The following is a 27,539-nucleotide window of genomic DNA, read 5'->3' on the forward strand; positions in this document are numbered from 1 at the left end:
TTCCTTTAAAACATGGATGCCTGTCTTTTTCCTCCTGCTGCTGGCCTGGAGGGTGGACCTGATGGGTGGAGCTCTAGCAGCCAGCCTGGGCCACGAGGTTGGAAGCCTACTCCTCGCATCTCCGTGGTCTCCACGAAGCTCCTGGACAACCCCCTCCCTGTACCTGCCACCCTTCTTGTATGTGAGTGAAAACTGCATGTGTCTTGTCTCTATGTCGAACCTAATTCCTGTAGCGTTCCTCCCATAAAGATTTTGTATTTGGAAGGCCAAAGCGAAAGCATATAGACACGAGTTACACCTATTATACAGGTGTGAGGCCAGAGAAGGGGGACCCCCGGGGATGGGTGAAGTGGTACGAAGAAAGCTTTGGGGCAGACTGGTGCGCACGCAGGGCGGGTGTTTGTGGGGCGTGGAGGCCTCTCTGCAGCCGGGGTCCGAGAGCGTGGCCTGGACGGGGGCCTGCTCACACCAGGGGAGGCCGCTCTGACCCCACCAGCCCGGGCCGCGGTGTTGGACGGTGTGTCCGTATCAGGCAGGAACTGAGGCACAGCCCATTCACGGTTTTCATCCCAAAAAAGCGAACCAGGTTTGCAGAACTCGTAGAGGCAAAGCAGCTGGCTGGGAGTCAGAGGCTCTGTCGCTCACGCTGTTGATGGAAGCAGATCGACCACGAGCCTTCCGAGCACTCTCAGAAATCGTGTCGCCAAGTCCCTCGCTGGCCAGCAAAAGCCTGCGGTCGCTCGGCCCCAAGGTCATCAGTGCCAGGCCTCCAGGACGTGCACACTCAGGAAGGAGTGCCCAAGTGGCGTCACCCCAAAGGAGAGCCCTTCCAACGTCCAGGTCAGGTGTGCCCATGGGGACAGCTGACCCCGAGGTCGGAGCGCGGCAGGGCGAGCGAGGCTTTGCCTCCTCGGCAGGACGGGGAGCTCATGGGTCGCTGTCTAGCTGCGCGGGTCCTGCCCGATGCATTCGTGGCCTCCGAAGAGAGCCTCGGTTGTGGTCCTCCTCACCCCCCCCGCCCCGTGTAGACTACTTTCCGCCCCGATTTCCAGGGCTCTCTTAGGCACCAGCTGCCGAACCGTGAGAAGTCTGGAGGTCTCGGACGTGGGACGGGAGCAGGGTCCGCGTGTAACCGAGCCGCCTCCCTTCGGGATGGGGTCGGGGGACGCGAGTGTGGTTTGGGCGTAGGTGGAGGAATCACGGTTATTAGGTGGGGCGCCGTCAGCCCCGAACCATCCAGCGGTTCCCCTCTGTGGGCCTGATCTCGGCTCTGTTTGAGGGCTCCTGGCGTTGCCTGAACCAGCCTGGCCTGGGTTCAGTCACCCGGAAGTGAAGGGTCCCGGCCACTACGCCGCGCAGCCAGTGACACGGGCCGCCGTGGTGAGTGGCTGCTCTCGCCGTGGTGAGTGGGGGGCACAGGAGGAAATGGAGTCAGAAATAGCTCTTCCTTCGGGTACACTTTGCCTTGGGAGGTGAGCGAATTTCCAGGATGTAAACACACCCGCGGTGAGTTTATTTTGCTGACCTGTGCCCCGGATGGGCATGTCACAGAGCACAGAATGTGAGGGGCTGTCGGTGGCCTCTGTGGTCCTTCGCGATGAAGTCTGTTCCAGAGAGAAACTGCCATCTTCGAAGGCATGATTTTTGATCATCGAGAAATTCTGGTGCCCCACTCCCCTCCCCTTTTGCCAGAAAAATGTCCTAGTGGAATAAACGTCCTCTGTAATGCAACCACCACTGCCCCTTCCCCAGAAAGTTGCAGTTTCTTCTGGTAGTCTTCCTCAGGAGTCCCCAGAATTTAAGTTTCTGAGGCAGGACTGAGACAGCATTTCTAAATATAAACGTTTATTTAGCCTCTGAAGTGGGTTTGGGAACAAAAGCGGCTGGGGCAGGAAACAACAGGTGCACATCAGATGTGGAGACGACAGTGAAGAATGGTTTATTGAACAGGGTCTCACAGCCCCCCCGGGGCCCCACTCCACCCACATGTGGATGGATGGACAGAAGGCAGGCAGGCTCACCGCGGGCCCACGAAGGCACCGTCTGGCGAGGGCTCGGGCTTCTCCACAGCCAAGCTCTTTAGTTATTACGTCACCATTTTATGACCTTACCACGAAGGGACCGACCACGGAGCTCGTGTGAACGGAACAGCTTCTACGCCGAGGGGTGGGCTTCCAGCCACGGCCCCCCTCGCGTCTAGCGTTGGTGGCCGCGCAAGGTGCATCCGTGGAGCCCGTCTACACCCTCGGGCAGATCTAGCCCCTGGGGCCCGAGAGCAGCCTGCGGTCCAGGTCTGGCTTCTCACGGCGCCACCGCTTTAGTCCAAACGGGGATGCGACCCGGGGCCCGACGCCAGACACGTGCACGGAGGCCCAGGTCTCCCACGGCGGCTGGGACCGTGCTAGGAGCAGGGCGGGGCCAGGCCGCTCGGAAGCAGCCAGCTCTGTGGACACACGGCTCATGCCGCGGCTGGGACGCTGGCCCGCACCTGTCCTCCGGCCACCTCCCGCCACCGAGTGCGGTGTCGGCAGCGGCGGGGAGGGGAGGCGATGGCCTCGCGACGAGAGCTGCCGCAAAGCCTCATCTGAGGTAAGAGAGCACGTTACCTTCTCGGGAACCGTGCTCCGGCCCAGCTGGAATCTGCGTGCACCATCCCAGTGTCCTGGTCAACGGGCTCGGGGACAGATGTAGGTCTGTCACAGATACCGCTGAGGTCTTTATTAGCCAAGCTTAATTAGAAGGAACAGAATCCTGGTTTAGGTTTTCTGTTTTGAGGACACTCGGGACCATCAGCCCACGCCAGGCCCGTCTGCCGCGGCCAGGCTTCCGGACACACAGAGGCTCCGGCGTTCGCAGCAGCAGCAGCAAGAAGGCTCTGATCACGGACGACACGGGGCGGAGGGCACCTCAGGGCTGCCGAGCTGCCACTGGTGTGGCCACACCCGAGGCTTCCTTCTCTTCAGCAGCGTCCACCGAGCCCGAGAGGCCACCCTGTCTTCCTCATCCTGGAAAGAGAGCTAACGCTTTAGAATCGGTTTTAACTCCGGTCAAAGGGGGGATCACGTTCCGCGTGGGGGCCAGAAACACCCTTTGTGTCCCAGCGTGAGCCTGGCCAGCCCGTCGGCGTGAGCTGAGCTGTCAGAATCCTCGTGGACGCGGGGGCAACCTCGTCTGAACCGTGAAGACAGAAGAACGTGAGTGCTTCAGACGGCGGACCCGTCGGAGGGTAGCGACGTGCCGCTTTATCCGTGCCTGCAGTTAACGGGGAACGGGTGAACTTTCTCATACAGATGGCAGCCGGGGTCAGGTGTGGTGCCAGGGCAGCGTGTGACCAGCCGCTGTGGGACACCGCCAGGTCTGTGCAAGCCCCCCAGGTGGGGGTGCAGCTCGGCCACGTGATAAAGCGCACTTGTCTGGCCGGGGATGGAACGTCCCTCTGCCCGTGATAAACGGAGGGTCTGGAATCCCATCCTCAGGAGGCGGAAAACCACACGCGTGCGCACACGGCCGCACCCGGTGAGCTGTGGGGGGAGCAGCGCGCCCATGCCCACCACCCGCCAGTACCGGCACCGCTGGGGTGCGGAGGCCACGGGGACGTCGCTGGCTGCCCGCACTATCTGAAACTCCCGACGTGGATGGAAAGAGACGCTTCTGGTGCACGGGGCCGGGCAGGCATCTTGACACCAGAGAAGACGTCACTGCTCTGCACACGGAGGGTTTCTTGGCTGCGGGAGACAGGAGAGGCTGTCATAGACTCATGGTTGCGGACACCACAGGCCTCACCGGGTTGGGGGATTTGGAATGACTCTGAAATTCATTCCAGCTTTAAAAAAAAAAAAAAAAAAACTTTAGGTGTTTATTTTTGAGAGAGAGAAAGAGAGAGTGCAAGCGGGGGAGGAGCGGAGAGAAAGGAAGACACAGAATCCAAAGCAGGCTCCCGGCCCGGAGCTGTCAGCAAAGAGCCTGATGCAGGGCTTGAACCCACGAATCGTGAGATCATGACCTGAGCCGAAGCTTAACCAACTGGGCCACCCAGGCACCCCCATTCCAACTTCTTAGGGTTAAGTTACGACGGGCCACAGGGACGCGTGTTTGCAATTTTGACAGGTATTTACAAACTGTTCAGTCGGAGGACCTCAATTTACGCCTCCCCTGCCCCCGCCTTGCCAACCCTATGTCAGGACAATGGGCTTTTGCACGTTGTCCACACAGCGGGTCAGACTTGGGGCCTTTTCCAATCTGCCAGATGGAAACGTCTCATGGCAGAGTGATCTTTACCTTTTGAATCAACGTGTTAAGCTCGACAGACGCAAGGATCTGAAACGTCCAGCCCCGTGGACTGCTGTGGGTGTGGTGCCAGAGTGACACTGCCTCCCGCTTGGCCCTCTCTTCCTTGTGGTTTGTTCCGGCCCCGCCGGGTGCCCCTGGCAGCATGCCTGACACATCGGTACCCAAGGTGGGGACGGGTAGGAGGAGGTGAAGAGTGGGAGGTGAGCAGGGGCTCGGGCAGGTGGGTTACATCGAAGGCTGCGGCAGTAACTCGGGTAAGAAGCAATCAGAACAGGGAAAAGCCAGCTGAGGACTCAGACTTCAGGAGCCTGGAAGCAGGGAGCAGATCGGGAGGACCGTGGCACCCCTGATAGGGCCTGCATGGGGGTGACACGGACACGGGGGTGAGAGCCCTGTTCAGGCACATGGAGTCTCAAGTATCAATACTGATGGAACATTCCAGCAGATTCTGGTAAGTGTACCTGGTTTATGGGTGGGGGGAAGGGGATCGGGGGGAGAGGTGAGCTCCACGAAGAGGAAGGAGAGAGTCCATATTGGCAGAGTGGGGAGAGAGCGGGGAGGGCGCAGGGTTGGCGTGAACAGGGAGGTGCAGGATGAAGGGCAGTGAGCGGGCAGGCAGAGGCTGGAGCCGCTCTGTGACGGCGGTGCTCATCTGTCCAGGAGACCCAAGGGTGCCGGCGTCTGGAGGAAAAAGCCCAGCAAGTGGCAGAGAGGAGGCGGGAGACCAGACCAGGGGGCGGGGGGAGGGTTTCCTCCTAGTGACTTGTTGCCCATGTCGCCCGGGCTGTGTCCCTGTTCCCGGAAAGCCTGTCAGGAGGTGACCAAAGGAGCATGTACAAGCATGGACAGCGGAGAAGGATCCCTGTCCGAGCCTCGATCAAGAGCACAGGTGGGAAGAGCTGCCATCAGGGCCTTCGAGGCGACGCTGCCTGCGTGAGAGAAACTGGCCGTACCTTTTCTGTTTTCCCAGAGCGAGCTGCTTCTGTGTCTCTTTTCCCAGGTCATCTCTGACGGTACTGAAATCTTCATCATCCTCAACCAGGAGATTCTACATTTCAAAATAACGAACGAACAATGTTTTCGGATCTCTTCTTAGCCTACTTTTAAGGCGTATGCAAAAAAATACATCAACAGAAGGGTACCTGAACTGACGTAAATTAAACAACGAACGTAAGACATGCTGGTGCTGGAAATATGCTCTGCCAGCAGTGGAAATGCCGCGCCGGCCTCTGAGCACACAGCCCCACCGACGGCCGGCACAGGGGCTCGGACAGAGGACGACATAGGCACAGGGTCCTCCCCGGCCAGGAGCACAGCTGTTTCAGAAATCCTGTCACAGTGGCCACCTGCACACCTCCACAGTGACACCGTGGGCGTCTGTTAACTCTCCGGTGTCCCCAGATGCTGTCCCCACGTTCTCCCGAGGGACCAGACCTCTCCACTCCTGGCACGTACGTGGACATCATTCGCCATGAGCCCTGGCCACACCCCCCCCCCCCCCCCCCCGTCCCGGCCCAGCACGTGGGGACACGCGTCGCTTGTGCGACAGCACACGGCTCTGACGCTGAGCAGTGCTCACAGGAACATGTGCATCCCAAAATGGCCATTCTGACGCTCGCCACCTGCCGCCGTCTTGTGTGGCTGACCACCTCCGTAGTGTGGCTTTGGGAGGGGCAGCTACGTGCTAAGATACTGAGGACACGCAGGAGGGTTTTGCTGCTTTTACAAGTAGCTCTCAGGTGAGAAAAAGTAACAAATACGATACGATTTCTGTTCCAGTAAGTGCTGCACGAGGAACCTTTATTCGGGTAAGTGGCGTATGATGTGCTTTTTAAAAACTGAGAAAAGCTGACTGCAAAGTAAGAGGAAATACAGAGGTAACGGGCCGAGGTCTACGTCCTCAGAGCGGTACCTGCAAGACTGCAGGCGTGTGGCCCGAGACCCCTACTCCTACGGGGGGTCACGGGGAAAAACGGAGGTGAACGTATACACGTGGACGGTGCCGGGTAGATGAAAAAGCTGCTCAGTGACCGCTATTAACACCACTGACCTCTGACCACATTTGCACATTTGTTTTCCAAGGAAAACTCATATTCCGCCGCTGGCCCCCCGCCCGTCACAGGCCAGTGCTCCGTGGAGGTGAGCCTGGTTGTTGCCGTCCTCCCTCTGCCCCGATTACTACCCAGGACTGTGGCCCTCTGGGACCCTCCGCACTTTACAGGGTTTTACATTTCCTGTAAATGACCACTTTGTGACTTTGTTTTCAACCCTAAGTAATTGGAGGTCTGTCCGCGTTGACATACGTCGCCCTGATTTACGGATTTTAACTGCTGTGTTCTAGATCACCACGTTAATACCTTTCTTCGTTTTATCTGTCCCCTTTCTGAGGATCACTGAAGTTCTTCCGACCTATGCTGAGGTGAGCCCTCCGCACGTCTCCTCACTCGTGTGTGAGCTGATTCAGGTTGTGTCTAGGAATGGCCGGGGTTTGCTGCGCACAAGCATCGTCTTGCCCGGCGTGGACTTGTCTCCGGTACCAGCTCGCGTGCGCCCCTGCCAGAGGCGGCTGCTGCTTCACCTCAAAGGCCCTGCTTCCTGGCCAGTCTCCTCCCAAGAATGGGGCGGGGGGGGGGGGGGCGGTGTGTTCATCCTCGCCCCGGTCTCCCCTGTCGGGCTTTCTGTAACTGACTTACAGATGTCCTTCACATTCTGGACCATCATCCTTGTGACCGATCTTGTTCCTCTTTGTGGCTTGCCTTTTCACTGTCATTTCCTTTGATGAACTTAAATTTTTACTCTTTGTTTAGAGAGAGAGAGAATCTCAAGCAAGCTCCACGCTCAGTGCGGAGCTCAACGTGGGGCTCGACCCCACGACCCTGGGATCGTGACTTGATTTCAGCTCAAGAGTCAGACGCTCAACTGACTGAGCCCCTCAGGTGCCCCTGTAATTTTTACTTTTAGTGCAGATTTATCCATCCTTTTCTTTTGGTCTGTGCTTTTTGTTTCTTATGTTGAGAAAATCCTTATGGCTTAGGTTAAGAAGGATTTCTTAAATCTTCTAAAGGTTGGAAATCACTGCCTTTCACATTTGAGTTTCCATATTGATTGATGTATCTGGTGTGAGCAGAGCTGGATACAGATTTTCCGGGGCCTGAAGCTCAAATAAATTTGGGGACCCTCTTTATGAGAATTTCTCCTGTATGAATAACCCATTTTCCCAGTACCAGTTACTGAATAATCCGTTTTTAATGTCGTTTCAAGTGCCCCCCTCCTGCCTGCCCTTGTCACTTTGTACCTGGTGAGGTGAGCACCCGGACTGTGGTCTTTTATTTACTTATCTACTGTTGGTTTATTTTTGAGAGAGAGAGAAAGAGAATGAGTGGGGGAGGGACAGAGAGAGAGGAAGACAGAGCCTCTGAAGCGGGCTCCAGGCTCCTCGCTGTCAGCGCAAAGCCCGACGCGGGGCTCGAACTCACGAACCGTGAGATCGTGATCTAAGTTGGACACTCAACCAACCGAGCCACACAGGTGCCCCTGGACCGTGGTCTTTAAACAGCTCAGCTCTCTGCCCTGGGCTCCTGCTCGTGAGTTTATGTCTCTTACTGACCAGCACTAACTTCACAGACGTGGGAAGCATTCTGCGGTCTTTGTACTGTGAGGTGGAATATTGCTGTGTGTCTAACTGAAGCTTCAATACTGCTCAATGTTTTTGTGATCTCTGGAGAGGTCTTCGAAATCTTTTGCCTGGATGCATTCCCGGGTACCTTGTAGTTTTACGTATACCGACCTTGCAGTCTTTTGAACTCTCTTGATCTGAGGGTTTATCTGTACAGTCTCTTGAATCTCCTCTGTAGAACTGCACGTAATGGTTTCATGCTTTCCTTTTAGAATTTCCTTTATTTCTCTCGCAATTTTTTCTTTATTTACTGTTCTTTGGGAAGGGTCCCACTGTTTATTACAATGCTGAATGCAAGTGGTGGGTAGGGGAATACTGGTTCCTTGATGTGAAAATATCAGTCAGCAATTTAATCCTTAGTCAACTTAATATCTGGAAGTTAATTCTTAAATCAAGGATCGAAATGACTAATTCTTAACCTAGAAATATTACAGTATGAAAAGTAGGTTTGTCCGAGGCAAGCCAGGTGGCTCTGTCACTTATGTAGGAACAGGACACCAGATGAGAGGTGGGAAGCTGTGAAGCTAATTCACCAGGTGCAGACACAGTAGGGATTTGGTATCAGGGTGCTCATTCGGGATGAAAAGAAAAGGAACAAAGTAGGAACGGAAGGAAAGGTCTTCCCCTAAAACAGGAACCTACGAAAACCTACGGCAACGCACTGAACGACACAACTTCACAAGCATTTTTTTCATGTGAGTTAAACCCAGATTAAGGTTTTGATACTGAGGTCCTACTGACCTCATAACGAGCTGCCTAGCTTTCTCTCTTCTGCTTCCCATTCTCTGAAACAATTTCTAGAAGACGGGATTATCTGAGCCTTGAAGAACTGATACACCTTCTCTATAAGATCACTTGATCTTGGTGTTTTACTGAAGTGGTACATTTGCTGTTAAGTAACTTACCTTGATACCAACAGTGTCTCCATCTTTCAAGTAATAAGGTGCTCCCTGCAAATTATCTTGCTTTTTCTTCTTCTTCCTCTTGGTAATTTGCTGGTTCTATAGAGAAATCAAGCATCTTGAATAAAGAAAAGTCAATCTCAGGTTCTCACTAAGTTCCCTATCAGTGGGAAAGCGCACGTGGCCTAGTGACTACACCGGCGAGGCCCAGGCTCTCTGAGAAAGGCCCACAACTTTACCCAGCTGGAGACTGGAAGCCACTCGAACTTTTCGGGGAAGTACTTGGCGATTTCAATTTTCTCCAAGGGAAGAGAGCAGAAGTGGGCGATGCGCTGCCTCAAGGAGCCGGCGGTCCAGCCGCAGGCAGTGTCCCACACCAAGTCCACGTGCGGGGCGTATGCCCTCTTGCCGGGGATGCGCATCTGTGTTCTCAGCACCACGTCGTGAGGCCTGCGCCAGAAAACAGTCGAGTGTCAGACTGAACAAAGCGAGAATGCAGTAACCATGGGGGAGCGTGACGGGCGAAGCCTCCCCTCCCACTCTCCTGGCTTTTCCCAAGACCCTCTAATACTCTTCCCTACTCTGACTTCCTTCGGTGCTGATCTGGCCCCGACACGCCGAGCCAGGCCAGTGTGCCGAGGTCGCCAGAGCTATGGAACAGGTGCACGAAGGCTGAGCTGCTGCGGGGCAGCCAGGGAGAAGCGAGCAAAGGATTGGCGCGGGGAAGAGGGGCCCAGGGAGACAAACGCAGAAGGATGGGAGGAGCTGGGCGTGCGGGGTGGTACGGGACATGGGGTTCCAGCTGGAAGGTGGGGAGGGGAGAAGCGGGCACAACTGCTGGGCGTTTAGCGTGCTGAGACCATGTGGGATTTTAAGTGACACGTTTCTGTTGTGTGGGTGCTTTCACCAAAAGAAGGGGTGACATGATGGGGGAACAACTGGGGGCAGCGGCACGGGGAGGGTGCAGGTGTGGTGAGGCTGGGGGTGGGGGGTGTGGGACTCTGGGGGCTGGTCAAGGACAGGGAGCCGCCAGGGAGGGGGTCCAAGCAAGTGCACAGCCTGGTCTGCAAAGGGACATGTACCACTTACAACAGATGTGACCAAGGGTCAGTGTCACTGAGAAAGCACTCACAAACCACTTTTTCATATGACCCCGTTATAAAATCACACAAAATATATGAATTAATTCACACTCACAAAATGCAAATGGCTTATAATTACAAGCCTTTGAGAAATACCCAGTCTTACCAGCAATCAAAGAACTGAAGCAAATGAGAGAAGACAACCATTTCTCATTTATCAGTTTAGCAAACATTCAAACCAACACTGAATACTTGCAACTGAGGGCAAAGTAAGTAATACTACTCATAGACACTGCCTGTGGGAACAGCAATTGGTGTAACTCACCCGGAAAGGACCCTAACTTTTAAGAAGTGTAAAATATCCATACCATCTGACCCAGAAATCCCCCTCCAGGGAACTACTCCTGGTCATATGGTTGGTATTAAGAATGCACTGTTACGGGCGCCTGGGTGGCTCAGTCGGTTAAGCTTCTGACTTTGCTCAGGTCGTGATCTCACAGTTTGTGAGTTTGAGCCCCGCGTTGGGCTCTGTGCTGACAGCTTGGAGCCTGCTTCGGATTCTGTGTCTCCCTCTCTCTCTGCCCCGCCCACTCTCTCAAAAATAACCGTTAAAAAAAATGGTAAATTAAAAAAAAAGGATGCACTTTTATAAACGCAGAGGGGTTAAATGAAAGTCCTGTCGATGGAGGGCTCCTGGTTACTACACAGCAGGATGAACAGCAGGAATGGCGTTCCCATCACATCAGGTAGAAGCAACCTATTTTATGATACTGATAGAAGGTCTTATAAAATATTTTGTATTTTTTAATTTATTTGAGAGAGAGTGAGCGGGGGAGGGGCAGAGAGAGAATCCCGAGCAGGCTCCACACTGTCAGGACAGAGCCCCACGTGGGGCTCGAACTCACAAACTGTGAGATCGTGACCTGAGCCGAAACCAAGAGTTGGACACTTAACCGACTAGCCACCCAGGTGCCCCTAAAAGACTTTCTTGTAATGAGAAAAGAAATAGGAAGGTTGATTACAGACCCCTTAGGGGTGTTTCTTTATTCAATAATTAGTGACCATGACGCAGGCAGTGTTCTGGGTACTGCGGCAAGAGCAGTGACCAAAACACAAAGGATGTGTTCTCACAAGGCTTACATCCCAGCAGTGGGAGACCAGTAACACATAATTCGGTACGTATATGTCAGGCACTGTGAAGACGAAAAAGTAGGGTGGGGGGGGGCAGTGACAGGTGCTATGCTAAGTCAGTCTGACAACAGACTACCTCAGTGCACTGGTGAGAGCTGGGAATGAGCAGCTTCCTACACTTTTGAGATCATTACGGAGTCAGTATGCATTTGTGACTCACTGTTTTCATGGAAAACTGAGTTCTAAATTCCAGACACCAGACATACAGACATATTTGCAGAACACAATCTGGTTTAAGCTGCCATGCTACTCAAGCAGTGGGAAAAAACCCTTCACTACTGATCACATTGTTAAGTTTTTCAGGAAACTACTCACCTGACGAGACATGTACATGGAATAGGATGGCTTACCCCAAGTTTTCTTCCTTCTGAAGGGGCTCTAGACAGATCTCCGTTTTCCTTCCCAGTTTATACTCCCTGATAAAAGAAATGAAACAAAATACTATTGAGTGACATTTAAGTTTTTAGATTTTTGGGGGGAAAATTCTAAGTTTTCTCTTGAGCAAAAGAATATACTAAATAAGAACACTCAATATTTGAGAGGCAACTATGAACAAATGGATGCCAACAAACTGGACAGGCTGGAAAACAATGGGTAAGTCTTGGAACATACTAGACTTAGTATGCACTAAATAGAAAATCTGAACAGACCAACTACTAGCAAGGGAACTGAATCAGAAAAGTCCAGGACCAGATGGTTTTACTGGTGTGTGTGTGTTTTTATTTTTTAATGTTTATTTTTGAGAGAGAGCGAGAGAGAGCGCAAGCATGAGTTGGGGAGGAGCAGAGAGAGGGAGGGAGACACAGTAGGCTCCACACTGTCAGCACAGAGCCCACCGCAGGGCTCAAACCCACGAACTGCAGGATCATGACCTGAGCCAAAGTAGGATGCTTAACCAACTGAGCCCCACACTGGTTAATTCTAATAAACATTTCAAGAATTAATACCAATCCTCTTCAAGCTCTTTCAAAAAACAGAATAGGGAACACTTGTAAATTTCTATTATGAGGCCAGCCTTACCCTGATACAAAACCTGACTTAGCAAACCAAATTCAACAGTACATTAAAAGAATCCTACACCATGATCAAGGAGAATTTATTGCAGGGATGTAAGAATGATTCAGTATCTGCAAATCAATCAATGTGATACAGTAACAAAACTAAGGGTACATATCTGATCATCTCAATAGAGGAAGAAAGAGCATTTGACCAAAATTCTACATCCTTTCCTGATAAATATTCTCAATACAATGAGTAGAGACAAAACACAACTTGACATAATAAAGGCCATATATGACAAGCTCACAGCTAACATGCTGAGTGGTAAAGTCTGCAAGCCCTTCCTCTACCATCAGGAGTAAGAAGACGCCTGCTCTCGCTGCCCTTGTTCAGCACAGTCCTGGAAGTCCTTCCGAGAGCAATGAAACACGGAGTAGAAAAGGCATTCAAATCAAAAAGAAATAAGTAAAACTGTCTCCAGTTACAGATGACATATTATATATAGGAAACCCTAAACACCAAAGAACTATTAAAATAAATGAATTCAGTAAAGTCTCAGGATACAAAGTCCGTATACACAAATCATTTAATGTTTTACACACTAACAGTGAACTATCAGGAAGACTAATTAAGAAAACAGTCCCATTTACGAGCATTGAAAAGAATAAAATACGCAGGAAGAGATTTTAACCCAGGAGGCAAAAGATCGATATGCTGAAGACACTGATGACAGAAACTCTCTGAAGAAACAAGTAAGTGGAAAAGAAATTCCACGTTTGTGAATTGGAAGAATATTGTTAAAATGTCCCCATTACCCAGAGATATCTATAGACTCGATGCAATCTCTATCGAAATTTCAATGGCATTTTTCACCGAAACAGAAAACCAATTCTAAAATTTGTATGGAACCTCAAAAGATCCCAAAGAGCCAAAGCAATCTTGAGAAAGAACAGAGCTGGAGACATCACCCTTCCTGATTTCAAACTACAGTAACCAAAACAATATGGTTTTGCCATAAAAACAGACACAAAGACCAATGGAGAAGAACAGAGACCTCAGCAACGAACCCATGCACGTACGGCCCATGAGTTTACAACAAAGGAGCCAAGACTCCGCACTGGGGAGAGGAGAGTCTCTTCAACAGACGGTGCTGGGAAAACCGGACAGCCACGTGCAAAAGAACGGAACTGATCGCTCTCTTACGCTGCACACAAAAATCTGCTCAAAAACTTCCTTGGAAGCCAAGCGGCCTCGCTCGCTTTCTGCCGCCACCTTGAGGGGAAAAGCAGGCCGTGGTGAAGCCGAGCGGCAGCTGCCCTGGAAGCGGTGCGCCGGCCGCGGGGGGCAAGATGCGGGCCGCTGTCTGCTCTGTGCCACGGACAGCTACTGGCACAGCTGGAGCCTCGCATGCCCCTGCGGCCGGGCGCAGCGGGGCGACATCAGCCCTGTCCTGTTACACCGAGGGTGGTGTGGTCCCGTGCACAAGTGACTATGGTCGGTGATCTGGGAACAGCGGAGCCTGCAGCGCTTAAGGACAGTCGATTCCTGCACGTGAACTGGGCCCGAGGCGATGCACATCATCTCAGTGTCTTACGTGGTCCCAGAAGATCGGTTTCACTACATCAGTGGCAGTTTATTTTGTGGACGTGATAGACCCACAACTCTCATCGGTGGCCATTTACGTTCACTTCAGTGCCATCCACTACTGCCAGACCAGGGCTGCTGGAAGGTCAGAGTAATGCCAGATGCGTGCCTTCAACTCAGACCGCGTTCATCACGGTGGATCCTGCGTTGTCTTCAGTAGACAGTTGCTTTGGTAGCCCCAGTGAGAGCTCCGCGCCACCGCACCTCCGTCAGACCTGACCGCCCTTCCCGCATTAGCGGTGTATTAAAATGACTGAATACGAACATTAAGCACCCCACGAACCTGGGCTGATGGAGAGACTGTAGAGAAAATGAAAAAAAGATCCACGGGGGCACATCTTGGGTGGGGGGAGCATGGGAGGAGGGAAATGACTAATGAAGCTAATTAAGAGAATTAAGAGGAGAATTCAAATCTGCTTTCTACACTCATTAACAATTAGCAGGGCACTGGCCAGAGTCTGTACCCTGTGTTTTACCTTAACAACATTCTACTTACTCTTGGTATATTTAAGCGTTGTAAGGAAATGTGTTTCAATCAAAACCGAACATGAGATAAAGGAAAGAGATGTGGCGTTTGCAACACTCTATCTATCGCAAATGCTTTTGTTGTGTCTCTGTAAAACACAGCGTACGTTTGCATGTAAGTGTAAGTGTTCTCGTCCTAATGTTGCTACTTCCATGGCAAAGAAGAAAAAAAAAAAAAAGAATGGAAAAAAAAAGAAAAAAAATTGGAAAAAAATCAGGCTTGTAGCAGCTACTGTGTAGAAATTTCCCCCTACTTCTAATTTGCTGAAACAAGAAAAAAAATCTTTTATTTGTGATATTTTCAGAGACATGTGCTCTAATATGGTGTATTTATATAATACAAACTTAAAAAAAAAGCAACTCAAAATGGATTAAAGACTTGAATGAAAGGCCACAAACCACAGAACTCCTAGAAGAAAACACAGGAGGTAGGCTCCCTGACATTGGCCTTGGCGATGACTGTTTTGGATTTGGTACCGATACCAAAAGGAAAAGCCAAGAAAAGCAAAAATAAGTGGGACTGACTGCATCAAATTAAAAAGCTTTTGCACAGCAAAGGAAACCATCAGTCAATGAAAAAGCAACCTATGAAATGGGTGAAAATACCTGCAAATCATCTATGTGATAAAGGGTTAAGAAAGAACCCAGAAAGCTCAAAAGCAAGAAACCTCCGAAACAGTCCAGTAAAAAAATGGGCAGAGGAACCGAATAGACACTTTCCTGAAGAAGATCTACAGGTGGCCAAAAGGCACGTGAAAAGGTGAACATCACTCCTCATCAAGGAAATACAAATCGCAACCACCCTGAGACGCCACCTCCCACTAGCATCAGGAAGATGAGATAAGTGCTGGCGAGGGTGTGGAGAAAAGGGAGCCCTGTGCACTGTTGGTGGGAATGTAAATTGGTGAAGCCAATTTTCTGGAGGTTCCTCAAAAAATTAAAAATAGAATTGCCAATATGACCTAGCACTTCTGGGTATGCACGGAAATGAAAACAAAATCTCAAATAGGTACTATTCACAGCAGCATTATTCACAACAGCCAGGATTTGGAAACACCTAAGTGTCCATCACAGACAATGACGTGGTGTCTATACGTGTAAGCGACAGACTATCATTCGGCCATGAGAAAGAAGGACAGCCTATCGTCTGTGACAACATGGATGGACCTTGAGGACATTATGCGAGTAACGTGGAGTGAGTGAGACAGAGAAAGATAAATCCTGTACGATCTCACAAATATGTGGAATCTGAAAAGGCCGGACTCCTAGGAACAGAGAGTACGTGACGGTTTCTAGGGCTGCAGGAAAAGAGGAGATGCTGATCACAGAGTCCAAACGTCCGGGAGGAAGACAAGTGAGGTCTGAGGCTCTAACGTACAGCCCAGCTCTTCCCGTTCACAGTGCTGTATCCCATATTTGAAAGTTGCTAGGAGAGCAGATCTTGAATGTTCTTACCAAGAAAAAGAAATGGTAATTATGTGATGCGATGCAGGTGTTCGCTAACGCTATGGTGGCAATCATTCTAAATTTACACAGTGCTAACATGTCAATTATATCTCAATAAAGCTTGAAAAAAAACCTCAAAATTCTGTTCATGGTAGCTGAAGCACAGTAAAAACACACAAAGCTACATTTATGCTTAATGTGGCAAACTAAAGGCCCAGAGTTTCTGCTTCAAAGCGTCTACCTGACAACAGGCTACCTGCCTTCTCCCCCGGGCTCTCACCACCTGGTACCACAGCGGTGGAGGAAACGGAAGACAGAGTATCGAGGGGGAACCTACTTGAGTTGCTGCAGGTTGGTCCGTAAAAGCCTGCTGGGGCGCTTACTTTCCAAGGTCCAGGCTCTAAGGAAGGCTGGGGACGGGATGACGAAATCAGAGGAGGACAAGGTCATGGCCTAGAAAAGAAACAAGACGTTTCTCCAATGGTGTGAAAAAGCACTCCCGCAACATGTATTGTTTTGGACGAAACTGAAGCCCTACACAATGTCATCTGAGGGAAAGAGTATCTCGCATAATGATAAAATCTATCAAAAAAAAAATCTCAGGGATATCGCTTGAATGAAATCAGTCCAGTTACTGTTGTATTCCTCTCTAGGGAAACCAGCTTGTGGGATAAGTGAATTTTCTATTGAGCCATAAGCTCCTTTTAAATCATGTTTTAGAAAATGAAACTTAGAAATTAATTTCTATGAGTATAACTCACAAGAGCTCCAATGAAAGCAAGGGGTTCATCATCCGCTTTCTTTACCGTTAACGTAGTTCTTCAGAGTTTCCTCAGTCAGTGAAAGAACTTGAATTTGAAATGTTTCGGAATCTTTGGATGCAACTGCTAGGCCTCAACTTCTGCACTAACTTTGCAGGGGCTGAGAACTATTTATAGATTTAGGTTGTAGTATATAAAATGGCCAGTATTCATTTTTTATCTAAAAACAGCAATTTTGTATCTCTCAATCCAATATAAGACAAAAAAGTCTCCCCTCCTGTCCCTCATGGGAATAAGACCGTTTGCTGCTTCTGAGGAAGGTTATTTCATACACCGAGGACACAACAGGAAAGTCAAGCTCAGCCACTGATACTCAATTGGACACCCCGATTTTTTTTTTTAAGAGAAAGGGATGCCCAGTAACAGTAAGATGCTTCTTAAGCATTTTGTGTTGTTTTCAATCCAGCCTTTCCATTTGGACCGAATGCCCTTTCTCTACTAATGTTTATACAGAAGAAAATGATACAGTATCCAGTTTGACACCCTACCGTAAAGCTGATGTCTGGACCTGGGAGACAGATAACACGTCTTTTAACGGACAACGCTTGACACATGGATCACGATGATACAAAAACAATGTAAATAAAGGGGTAAAGTGAATGCTTTACAGATGTTTCAATAAATCATGTTTCCTTACAGACATCAAAATGAACATATGCTGCAAGTCACTGAGGACAAATTGAAATGAAAGCACACAGCATGCCTGTCAGAGTGGGGGGAAATGAAAGGCACAAGGCCAGTGGCAGAAACAAACACCAGGGGCCGTCTGAGCCATATGCGTGAGTCGCCTGTTGGGTACTTACCACTGAACATGGCATATAACACATGCCATATCAGAACAGACTGTAAGTGAGGCAAAAGGAAATAGAAGAAGATATTAATATCTCACTGGAAGAAGCCACGCCACCACTAACGTGCGCCACGGGAGCAAGTCTGACCTGGGACTTCAGCTCCAGCAAGGTGGCCTCTTCTGAGATCTCGAGGTCCCCCACGTGGCGGAGGGAAGCCTCTGCATACAGGTCACCTGGAGCGCCTAGGAGGGACAGAGCTGGAGGTTAGAGAGGAGCTTTGCCGTGTGTTCGCTTCCTATTTCTGAAATACACGCCATGTTTTGATATTACAAACAGGGTTAGTATAGCTCCATTCAAGAAAGTATGAATCTGAGTTCCTCAAATTGGGTCCCTGGGGACTTGGGAAGGGAGGAGGCCACGCCTGGTACACTGGCAGGGAGGGAGGATGCTGTGGGCACAACGCCACGGTTCTCTCACTGCAGTGGGTTTGAGGAGTCTCACGCTTGTGATGTCCTCCTAGAATATTCTTCTCCACATTTTCTCCTTCCTCAGAGAGGACTTTACCAGTAGGATCCTCAGCCCTTACTATTTTCCCTTCTTGTTTCTCTCGTGACACTTACCCCAACACATTTTGTCTGTTTTCTTGTGCGTATGGCTTTCCTACTCTGTCTCCCCAAGACGATGGTCATTTTCCACAGAGGGCAGGCATTCTCCATCTACCCTGTTGGTCTTCCCAGTGTCTGGGATTGGTGGACGCCACCAGTACATGTTTACTGACTAAAATTTCCTTGACAGTAAGAAGGACTTTCTACATGTGTTTTAAAAAGGCAAAACCAAAATGTTCTCTTATCTAAAACTCTAGATACAAAAGTTGGTAACTAAATTTAAAACTCATTTTTGCTTTGTTGATTGCTGGGCACAGTGCTAATACACAGTAAGATATCAGATTAAGTAAATTAAGTAAAAAAGCTCTTTGTGAGTGGTTCTTCTGTCTTAAGTACACCATGAGCTGATGCCACCAGAAGATACTTTTAGGAAACTCTCAGGAACAAAAACATATTTCCCATATATTGTGATATAGAAGGACTATCAAAAAATGAACTCTTTTGGGGGCGCCTGGGTGGTTGAGCATCCGACCGGCTCAGATCATGATGTCACGGTTCCGGAGTTCGAGCCCTGAGTTGGGTGCTGTGCTGACAGCTTGCAGTCTGGAGCCTGCTTCAGATTCTGGGCCCCTCTCTCTCTCTCTCTCTGCCCCTCCCCCACTCGTATTCCATCTCTCTCAAAAATAAACATTCAAAAAAAAAAAAACAACTTTTTTCTTTACTTTCATGGAGAAAGACACTGCTTTTTAAGTTTGTATCCAATTCTCTACGTAATTAATATTCTACCACCAAAGCATTTTTAGAATTAGTGCGTATGTAATATAACCCAAACAAACAAAAAAACTTAATGCCAATTTCAGAGGTAATTCAACATGAAGTATTTTATTGCTCCTTACGTATAATCCTGACTTCAGAGTAAGGAGACAACAACGTGACTCATCTGTGTTCATTTCAGTACTGAGGCTTTAAAAGGTAAAAAGAAATATTAAGTGTGTAATACCTCAAGGCACTAGAACCACTAAATAATGAAGTAAAACACAACAAAAGGAAAAAAAATATGTAAACTGTTGGTCCTACCATAAATATATTCTTTATTTAGCTACAAGGAAAACTAACTTGTGTTTTCTCTGTAATGAAGTGAAAATCTTTTTACGACACATTCCAGCTCTCTGCTAGTGACTTCTTGCTCATCACAATGTGCGCGCTCAATTCTGTCCGTGGAGAACAACTTAGAGTAAAACAGCGTTCGCGCTCCGGCTTCTCAGAAGTCAGAGGTGAGGGGCGGGGACCTGGCGGGGGAGGCAGGAAGGAGGGAGCCAGCAGGTGTGGTCTCTGCCGTGGGGGCTGCGGAGGAGCCCCTGCGGGGACTAAAGACTCAGTGTCCCAATCTGTTACAATAAATGGGCTAAATTCATGAGGATCTTGTGGGGTGAAAACATCTGATACACTGATTAATAAGGATAATAAGAGCCGGCACTTTACAGGGGTTACAAAGCACTGTAGGAAAATAGGACAGTGTTATCGTGGCATGAGTTATAACAGGTTTCGATTTTCAGCCTTACGCTGAAGACACACACTTCCTTTGTCACTTTACTTTTCTTTAGGACACACTGGCTGCCACTGTTCTGTTCTCACCTTGGGTGGAAGTAGCTGTCCAGACCCCACTTGGAGAAGGGGTACCGTCCACCTGGTCCTGATGACTCTTCCAATGACCGGAGGGACCCCCAGGCTGGTACCACCAGATGGGCACCTTCAGGAAACCCTGAAGAATGGAGCATTTCTAACTTCTGTGACGTACATGCATGGAGTGAATTTCTACTTCCACAGAGAGAAATATCTTGATAACAGAAAACGTTCCTGAATGTATTACTTTTCTTTTTAGATTACTAACTGCCATACGCTACATCTGTTTATTGTTTTTACAATCAAAAGTTTAAGATCGGGGCTCTTGGGTGGCTCAGTTGGTTAAGCACCAGACTCTTGATTTAGGCTCAGGTCGTGATCTTGTGGTTTGTGAGATCGGGCCCTGCGTCAGGCTCTGTGCCATCAGCGCAGAGCCTGCTTGCAATTCTCTCTCTTCCTTGCCCCTCTCCTGCTCTCTCCCCCAAAAAAAAAAAAAAAAAAAAAAAGTTTAAAGTCATAAAAATTAGTCTTTGGGATGGATGACTGGGATCCAGTGTTCTTTGCTTAGAAGTATCTTAGTAGATACACTTACTTGTAGTATCTTACCACAATAAATGACAAGTATAAACAAGATAACAAAATATTTAACAGAATAAACTGTACAAATATTTTCAGGCATTGTAAGAGCTCCACTAGTACAATGCCCCTGTTAGAAGCAGTTTTCACTCATTAAAATTCCTAAAGGAACTTTATAAAGAAGGAAGAACCTATTGCTCTAGGTTGAGATTCCTATATACAAACTACAGGAAATAAAGCTGATATATTAGCCCACGTACACAAAGCCACAGATGCAAACTGTTTACGGTGGCAAAAACCACAAACCGGTTACATTATGGTAGGCCATAACCTTTGACAAAGTGATTTCAGTTCTAGGAACTTATCCCGTAGATACATGCGTGCAAATGGCACATATGCGATATTTTTTGCAGTGTTATTTGTATCAACAAGAGACTGGAAACCACCTAAAACCTTGAAAAGAGACTGGCTGGATAAACCACGGTACTTCCACACAATGGACTATATTACATAGCCATCAAACAATGAAATAGCTGTATGGATACTAACGTAACATATATATGGAGATAAAATATTCATGAAGAAAGGGAGGTACAGAAAAAGAATTGCATATGATCTTTTGTGTAAAGAAAAACATGCATGTACACAAACATGTATGTATGTGCTACGTATATACACATACACACGTGTGTGCATATGTGTGCATTAAAAAGTATATACTTCTGGAAGGATACAGTGGAAACTGGTTGCCTACAGAGGGAGGGCACTGACCAGCTGGAGGGCAGGAGGGATGCTTACTTTTCCTGGCCCCGCTTTTTATACACTTTAAATTTTGTATTATGAATATTACCCATTAAAAAGTTCACTTTAAAGGTCATGGAATAAAACAGAATTCTAAGAAGTGATGCAGAAGAATAAGGTGTGTGCTGATATGAGATCCTCAAGATACAGTAAGTGAATAAAAACAAAAACCAAGTGTAAAACAATGCAAAGAATACGACCCCCTTCACGTAAACGTTAGAAGGGAACACACATATCCTTCTGTACCATTCTGCATACAAACAGGCATCAGTTTTTTCTTGGAAGGATATGCAAGGGAAAGTAAATTCATTCTCTCTCTGGGGAGAAAAATATGGGAAAACCTTTTTCATTTTATGGCCTTCCATGGTATTTGAATTTTCTAATCATAACCAAATGGTTATCTCAGTGCTGGAATCTGGGATCATTTTTTTTAAACTTTTGCCTTTACATGTGTCCACATTAAAAATAACCAAATAGGGGCCTCTGGGTGGCTTGGTCGGTTAAGCGTCCGACTTCAGCTCAGGTCATGATCTCACGGTCCATGAGTTCAAGCCCTGCGTCGGGCTCTGTGCGGACGGCTCAGAGCCTGGAGCCTGTTTCGGATTCTGTGTCTCCCTCTCTCTCTGCTCCTCCCCTCTTCATGCTCTGTCTCTCTCTGTCTCAAAAAAATAAATAAACGTTAAAAAAAATTAAAAAAAAAAACAACAAATAAATAATGGTCTTAAAAAGCGGTAATACAGGGGCACCTGGGTGGCTCAGTCAGTTGAGCACCTGACTTTGGCTCAGGTCACGATCTCACGGTTTGTGAGTTCAAGGCCCACCTGGGGCTCGCTGCTGTCAGTGCAGAGCCCGCCTCAGATTCTCTGTCCTCCTCTTTCTGCCCCTCCACTTGCACTAACATTAAAAAAAAAAAAAAAGTGGTAACATGCAGTGTTTATTTAAGAGCTCTCAGATGTGGCTGATTAGGGATGTCAATGTGGTGCAGCTTTCTGGGAAAACAACGTGGCAAGATACAGACAGTGTCTAGTCTGTAAAAGTTTGTACCTTCTGACTTGCTGATTTTGACTCTGGAACAATTTTAAGGAGGATTTGTATTTAAGTATTAAAAAATTTAAAACGGCAATATATATGAATTAAACCATGGTAAGGCATACACTGGCTATGATGATTATTTTTGGATTTTGTAGTCAGGTTAAAAAATGAAATATGAGAAGTAGGAAATAACATTGTATACAAACTGATTTTATAAGAGGGAAATCTATAAAGATGTAGAATCTGGCAGCTGTCTGATTAGAGAACTTACCCCAAACCTTATCATTCTCTTCATGATGGGTCGTATTTCCCCACGATGAGAATATACCATCTTTGTAATCTGAAAGCAGTACCTGTGATTTATAAAATGTCAATTCAGAAGCGAAATCTTACCGGAAGAGGAAGTTTTCCTTCAATTAAAAGCAAGGTATCTCCAGAACATATCGTAAGTTCTTTCAGGGATGCGTCCTGGGGAAAGAAATTCCTTTATGAGTTCTGACAGCAACAGAGATTAGGTTCTTTTCTTTACACCAGATGCCTCTACTACCCATTCAAGAAAGAAAGAAACAGTAAGGCAGCTATGGGGGAAGACAGGAAATAAACTGAGACTGTAAAACAGCGTATCATTACGTATTAAATTATCGGGTATGAACCGGAGGTATCATAAAAGATTAGGGGAGGGGGGAGGTGGACAGAATGAGAAAGGATGAGAGCCTGAGCTACACAGGATGAAATTCTAGTTAAGCCTAAAGGATGGGTTTGATTTGGAAAAAGCTGGAGGAAACGAGAGAAGGAATTCTCCTGAGAAGAAAAGGGTTACGGTAGAGGTTATGTCAAGAATCCAAGAAGAGCTGAGAGATGGGCCGACTAGAGTGTCAGTTGGAGAGGGAACTGATCGGAGGGCGGGGGGGGGGGGGGGGTGTGTGTCACAGGTGGAAGGGCTGTGAACTAGAAATAAAGGAGTTTTTAGGTGCTTTGAAAAAAGGCACTCAAGTTTTCTGAGAAGGGTGTTTAAAGACCAGTCTGGCTGCCACAGAACGACATACTGAAGTGGGGGACACCTGACTTGGGGAAGCCGGTTGGTGTAATTTAGGTAAGAGGCCAAAAAAGAAGAAAAAAACTTGGCCCAGGCAGCCAGTGGTGGGAAGAATCAGGAAGGAGTGGAGGAGTTGAGAGGTCTCCGAAGGCCAAGACCAAATACGGAGGAGGCAGGTAAGCAGGGGAGGCGCCACTGTGGGCTGAAGACACCAGGCTGGGAAACAGCAGGTCTGGGAGGAGGAGCCAGTCATGAGGACACTGAGATGGCTTTTAGACGAACCGATACCGATGTGGGAATTAACAGAGAAGAAAACGCAGAGACCACATGACCAGATACGCTCTCTGACACCCGAACCGTGTGTCCCCAAGATTCTCTGAGGTCCACTTCTTACTCTGGGCAGTCAGATGCCTGGCCAAGACTCAGAGGGGCCTCTCTGTGCAGACTCGCTCAGCCCTGCACAGCGAAGAGTATTCCGGTGGGAGGGCCCCAGTCCACCTGCTTGAGTCAACCTTCTGATGATGTTCAATGCCACCACCTGTTACTGAACAGAGAGCACGCAGAGGCAGACTGCGGGAAGAGTGGCTGGTCACAAATGCCTAAGCTTTCTCACAGAGCTTCATCTTGGGGCTCCTTAGAGCCATGGTTTGATGCTACCTGAATCAGCAAGAAGACGGCTGACCAGATTCCAACTAGCCTGTGATAACACTGTTTCTAAGGCTACCAGAAGAGTCTGGATGGATCCTGAGATGCAGTTTTGATCAAAGCCTAAGTGACCGGCTGGGAAGATGAATTCTGCCATCGTTAACGTTCAGAGCAACGGAGATTAAAATATTCAGGTTTCCAAATTCAGAGTGTAGCTTCGCATTCTTTCACCGGCTCACATGTTTTCTGTTCCGTGAAGTTCTCTGTCTCTCAATGGGGAACTATTATTTCTAGGGACAAACTCTCTGAAGTCAAAAGAGGACTAACACAGCTGTTAGAAACATTCCCACGAGGCTGAGATTTTCCCTCTGTGTCAAAAGCCCACAGTAAAGAAGTAAAAGTAGACCCAGGTACAGATTTTTGTGTCCTAAAAAAAACGATTACAGTTTTCTCTCGAATGTATTCATGAGGGGGGTAGGTATCCTGCATGAAACACAAAATAAACAATCATTTTAAAGAACAAAATGTGTATAAATAGTCTTACTTCTTCACATAAAGGCTCTCCCGCTTCATAGCACCAATCCATTTTCCGTAAATGCCATGTGTCTCCTGTGAAGGAATCAAAATCAGTATGAAAAAAAATGATGAGTATATTTCAAGAGTTTGTCAACGATGTCCCTTTTGGATAAATGAATATCAAATGAGATTTGGTCTACTAACTACTAACTAACTTTTAAAGTAAATGATCTCTTCCAGCCACGGAAAAAATTAAGTTGTTCCTCCAGTCTGGTTAATTTGCTCTCCACCCCACTAAGATCTGCATACTTGTGAACAGAAATAACGCTTGCTGTGACTACACAATATTTACATTATACCTGTATTACTTACATGTCCACACCCATCACACACAAGTACACATATATGTACACATATACCCAAGTACAGAATCTCTTCTAAAATCATTATGAAGTTGTTTTATTTCATGGTCTTGGTTGAAAGTATATGCTCGTGTCTCTGAGCAACTGATAACATGCACAAACTATTCCCATCCAGTTATCAGTTAATCTAACAAAAAAAGTGTTTTTGAAATAGCATTTTAATGAAGTTGTTGTAAATGAACACTTAAAAATGTAAAATATTCTTTAATTAGATTACTGGCTCTCGATATGCTTCCTATATTGAGATGAAATGGGAAATTCTTTGAGGAGGAGAGGGAAGCTGAATAGAGCAAGAGCTGGAAATCCTGGTTATGAAAAAACAAACGCACCAGCCGTGTCTTGTGAAGAGTGAGCCACGCCACCCACCCAGAGAAGCTGCAGCCAAAGGAGGAAACCTGGATCTCCTACTTCACCTGCACAGGCCACAGGTTTGAGTCCTTACAATACTGTTCTTTGCAGACCCTCTCCTGCCATTAGTTCTAGTTTTAAATACAGTAAGAATTACAGCAATATTTAACTTGATCTAAGTGTGTTTTAAAAACAACAAGCAAACACCACCAGGAAGCTGAAAGTGAACACCATTACTTCCAAGCATAACCCGGAAGGAAGAACTCGGGTTCTGTGGGCAGAGAGGCCCAGCTACTTGCCATGTGACTCTGAGTAAACCCTGCAGCCAGTCTCAGCCTCTGTCTGTCACCTGTGAGACGGGCACTGTTCCTGCACAGGAGTGTAAGCTCCGAGGACAGGGCCCCTTGTGCAGGCCTGTCAGCTTCCCTCCCGGCTACCGGAACCACAGGTTACCCTCCGGTGAAGTCTGAGGACCACAAATGCTCTAAGAGCTGCGTGATGCCCCTGTGAGCTGGCTCGCGTGATTCCACCCAGGTACCTACTTCAAAGATTTATTTTCTTCATTTGTATTACATTCCCTAGTCTCTAGCACAAAAATCCTGGCGTGAAGCACAATGCGCTGAAATTCTGAATCCATGACGTTAAAAAGAAAAAGAAAAAAAAACCCATCAGTGAACAGCCTGGGTAATTCTGGAGGGCATAAATCCTAACTGTGCCAGTGTCTGCTAACCCACAGCCAGACTTCTTCGAGCTTGCAAATATGAACCAGGAGACTTCACTATGCACACACAGAGGTGTAAAGTGTAACAGACCTGGCCCAAAAATGTTTGAAAAGCTTTCATTAGGCTTGCAGGTAATTTATTCTAAGGATATAGATAAGACTGCATCATCGTGGTCTGTAACTTACCTGGTAGGCCAGACTTCTCCAGCATGAGCTTTAAACACTGTTTAAAAAGAAAACACACACACACACACACACAGACACACATAGAAAAACCATGTTCATTAGTTTTCTGTTTTTGAGTTACAGTACTGTGAGAGATACCCCTTTTGGACCCTGGGCCTATTTTATGACATTTAATAATTCCCGAAGACATCAGGATGTACATAGCCACAGAGAGGATTTAAGCAAGCTCTGATTCCTAAGAGCTGGAGCAAACCCAGGAGGGAAAAACAAGTTCCTGGTGTTTGCATCTCAGACTTAGATGCACCCAGGTCTATAGTGTGACCTTCTGCTTGTGAGGACCAACACCACGGTTTTGACTGGATAGGATTAGACTGATTTCACAGATACACACTGAACTGAACCTTACAAAGAGAGATTAGTCTTTATGTAGCACTCAAGAAATACCACTGGTCATCTATAAACTCACAGAGAAAGATCTGTGCAGGTGGCGACCCCACAGCACAACGCAATAAGCGAGATGTGATTAACACAAATTTAAATAATAATAAAAAATAGAAACTCCCAACTTCCTGACGGAAAAAACATTCTCAAATTAACTGAGAACAAAAGAGTAGATAAAACGTGATTTATACTACACCAGAGTGGAAGGAAGAATAAGGAATAAAAAAAAAAAAGAGCAAAGGATCAAAATATCCATTAACAGGGGAACATTTAAATAAGCTATAAGAGGTCTTAAAACAGCTAAAAGGATACAGGAGATTTATATGCACTGGTCTTAAAAGATCTTTAAAATATCTGAAGTGAAAATTCTAGTATAATACATGCAGCGTGATCCCATTTATGATGTAAAAGAAACCATGCGAAGAAGCCCAGCCCCTCGTCTGTACATACACACACACACACCTCCCCATGTTGGTCCGTGCATGTCCAAAGTCTGGAAGGACACACATTCACGGGTGTGGTCAGATCACACCTTCCCAAGACAATGGTGACTTCTGAGGGACCAGCACAGGCTGGTGACCAAGGAGGATCTTTAGCACTGCCCAACCCGCCCCCAGGGAATCCCCGAGTAGCTGTAGGACTAAAAATAACAAAGACTGTTTAGAAAAAGAGGACAATGAGAACACATCACATTAACACACAGGGAATGGGGCGAAGCTGCAAAACACACTGCGGTCTTCACAACAGGCATTATTTAAGAAACACAAACAGGGACGCCTGGGGGCTCAGAGTCTTGATTTCAGCTCAGGTCATGATCCCACGACCCTGCACCCTGAGCGTGCAGCTTGCCTGCTAGTCTCTCTCCCTCTCTCTCTGCCTCTCCCCAACCCACGTGTGCTGTTTTAAGGGTTAAATTGTAGTGTAGGGCTAATGCTTAGCTTGAAAAACAACAGCAATATGTTGACCCTGAAGGTTAAGAGATAACAGCCTTGCTTTGCTCTGGTAAACTACCCCTCATACTCTTGTAAATTAGGCTTCACCCATTAAGGAAACAAAAGTTCAAAGAAAAGAGCATCAGAGGCAGGGTCAGGGAGATCCACTGGTTGCAACTTAGAGGCAGAAAGTCTAAAGTAAACACCTCATTAGGCAACTGTTTCTAACTCATCTGGAAACTGTTTCTTTGTTCTGTTCCCAGGTGATGATAAAACGATGTGATCGGT

The 27,539-nt window shown here is 47.7% G+C and overlaps 1 protein-coding gene and 1 long non-coding RNA gene across 13 annotated transcripts in view; one reads left to right on the plus strand and one right to left on the minus strand.

Annotated features, from left to right (window-relative positions):
- Positions 1-1,828: 1,828 nt before the first annotated feature.
- The window catches only part of USP40 (ubiquitin specific peptidase 40), an 88,567-nt gene continuing 62,856 nt past the window's right edge, over positions 1,829-27,539 (minus strand). For 7 of the 12 annotated variants that reach the window (XM_053215978.1, XM_027047266.2, XM_027047259.2 and 4 more), the window contains 11 exons: positions 25,879-25,915; positions 24,230-24,294; positions 22,398-22,472; positions 19,608-19,734; positions 17,515-17,609; positions 16,093-16,208; positions 11,492-11,557; positions 9,108-9,318; positions 8,872-8,967; positions 5,244-5,338; positions 1,829-3,725 (listed from right to left, as the gene is read on the minus strand). In XM_053215978.1, the coding sequence (XP_053071953.1) occupies positions 3,614-3,725; positions 5,244-5,338; positions 8,872-8,967; positions 9,108-9,318; positions 11,492-11,557; positions 16,093-16,208; positions 17,515-17,609; positions 19,608-19,734; positions 22,398-22,472; positions 24,230-24,294; positions 25,879-25,915 (1,095 nt within the window). In that variant the 3' untranslated portion in view covers positions 1,829-3,613. Of the gene's footprint in view, positions 3,824-3,864; positions 5,098-5,243; positions 5,339-8,871; positions 8,968-9,107; positions 9,319-11,491; positions 11,558-15,689; positions 15,760-16,092; positions 16,209-17,379; positions 17,420-17,514; positions 17,610-19,607; positions 19,735-22,397; positions 22,473-24,229; positions 24,295-25,878; positions 25,916-27,539 lie in introns of those variants that run through there. The other 5 variants (XM_053215975.1, XM_053215976.1, XM_053215979.1 and 2 more) reach the window with 5 other exon arrangements.
- Positions 9,637-20,075, plus strand: LOC128314151 (uncharacterized). The gene is made up of 3 exons (XR_008295647.1): positions 9,637-11,735; positions 19,138-19,246; positions 19,577-20,075. It is a non-coding gene; the product is annotated as an uncharacterized LOC128314151 (long non-coding RNA).

Source organism: Acinonyx jubatus, chromosome C1 (genome assembly GCF_027475565.1).
Source record: "Acinonyx jubatus isolate Ajub_Pintada_27869175 chromosome C1, VMU_Ajub_asm_v1.0, whole genome shotgun sequence".
In the NCBI taxonomy this organism is placed as follows: domain Eukaryota; kingdom Metazoa; phylum Chordata; class Mammalia; order Carnivora; family Felidae; genus Acinonyx; species Acinonyx jubatus.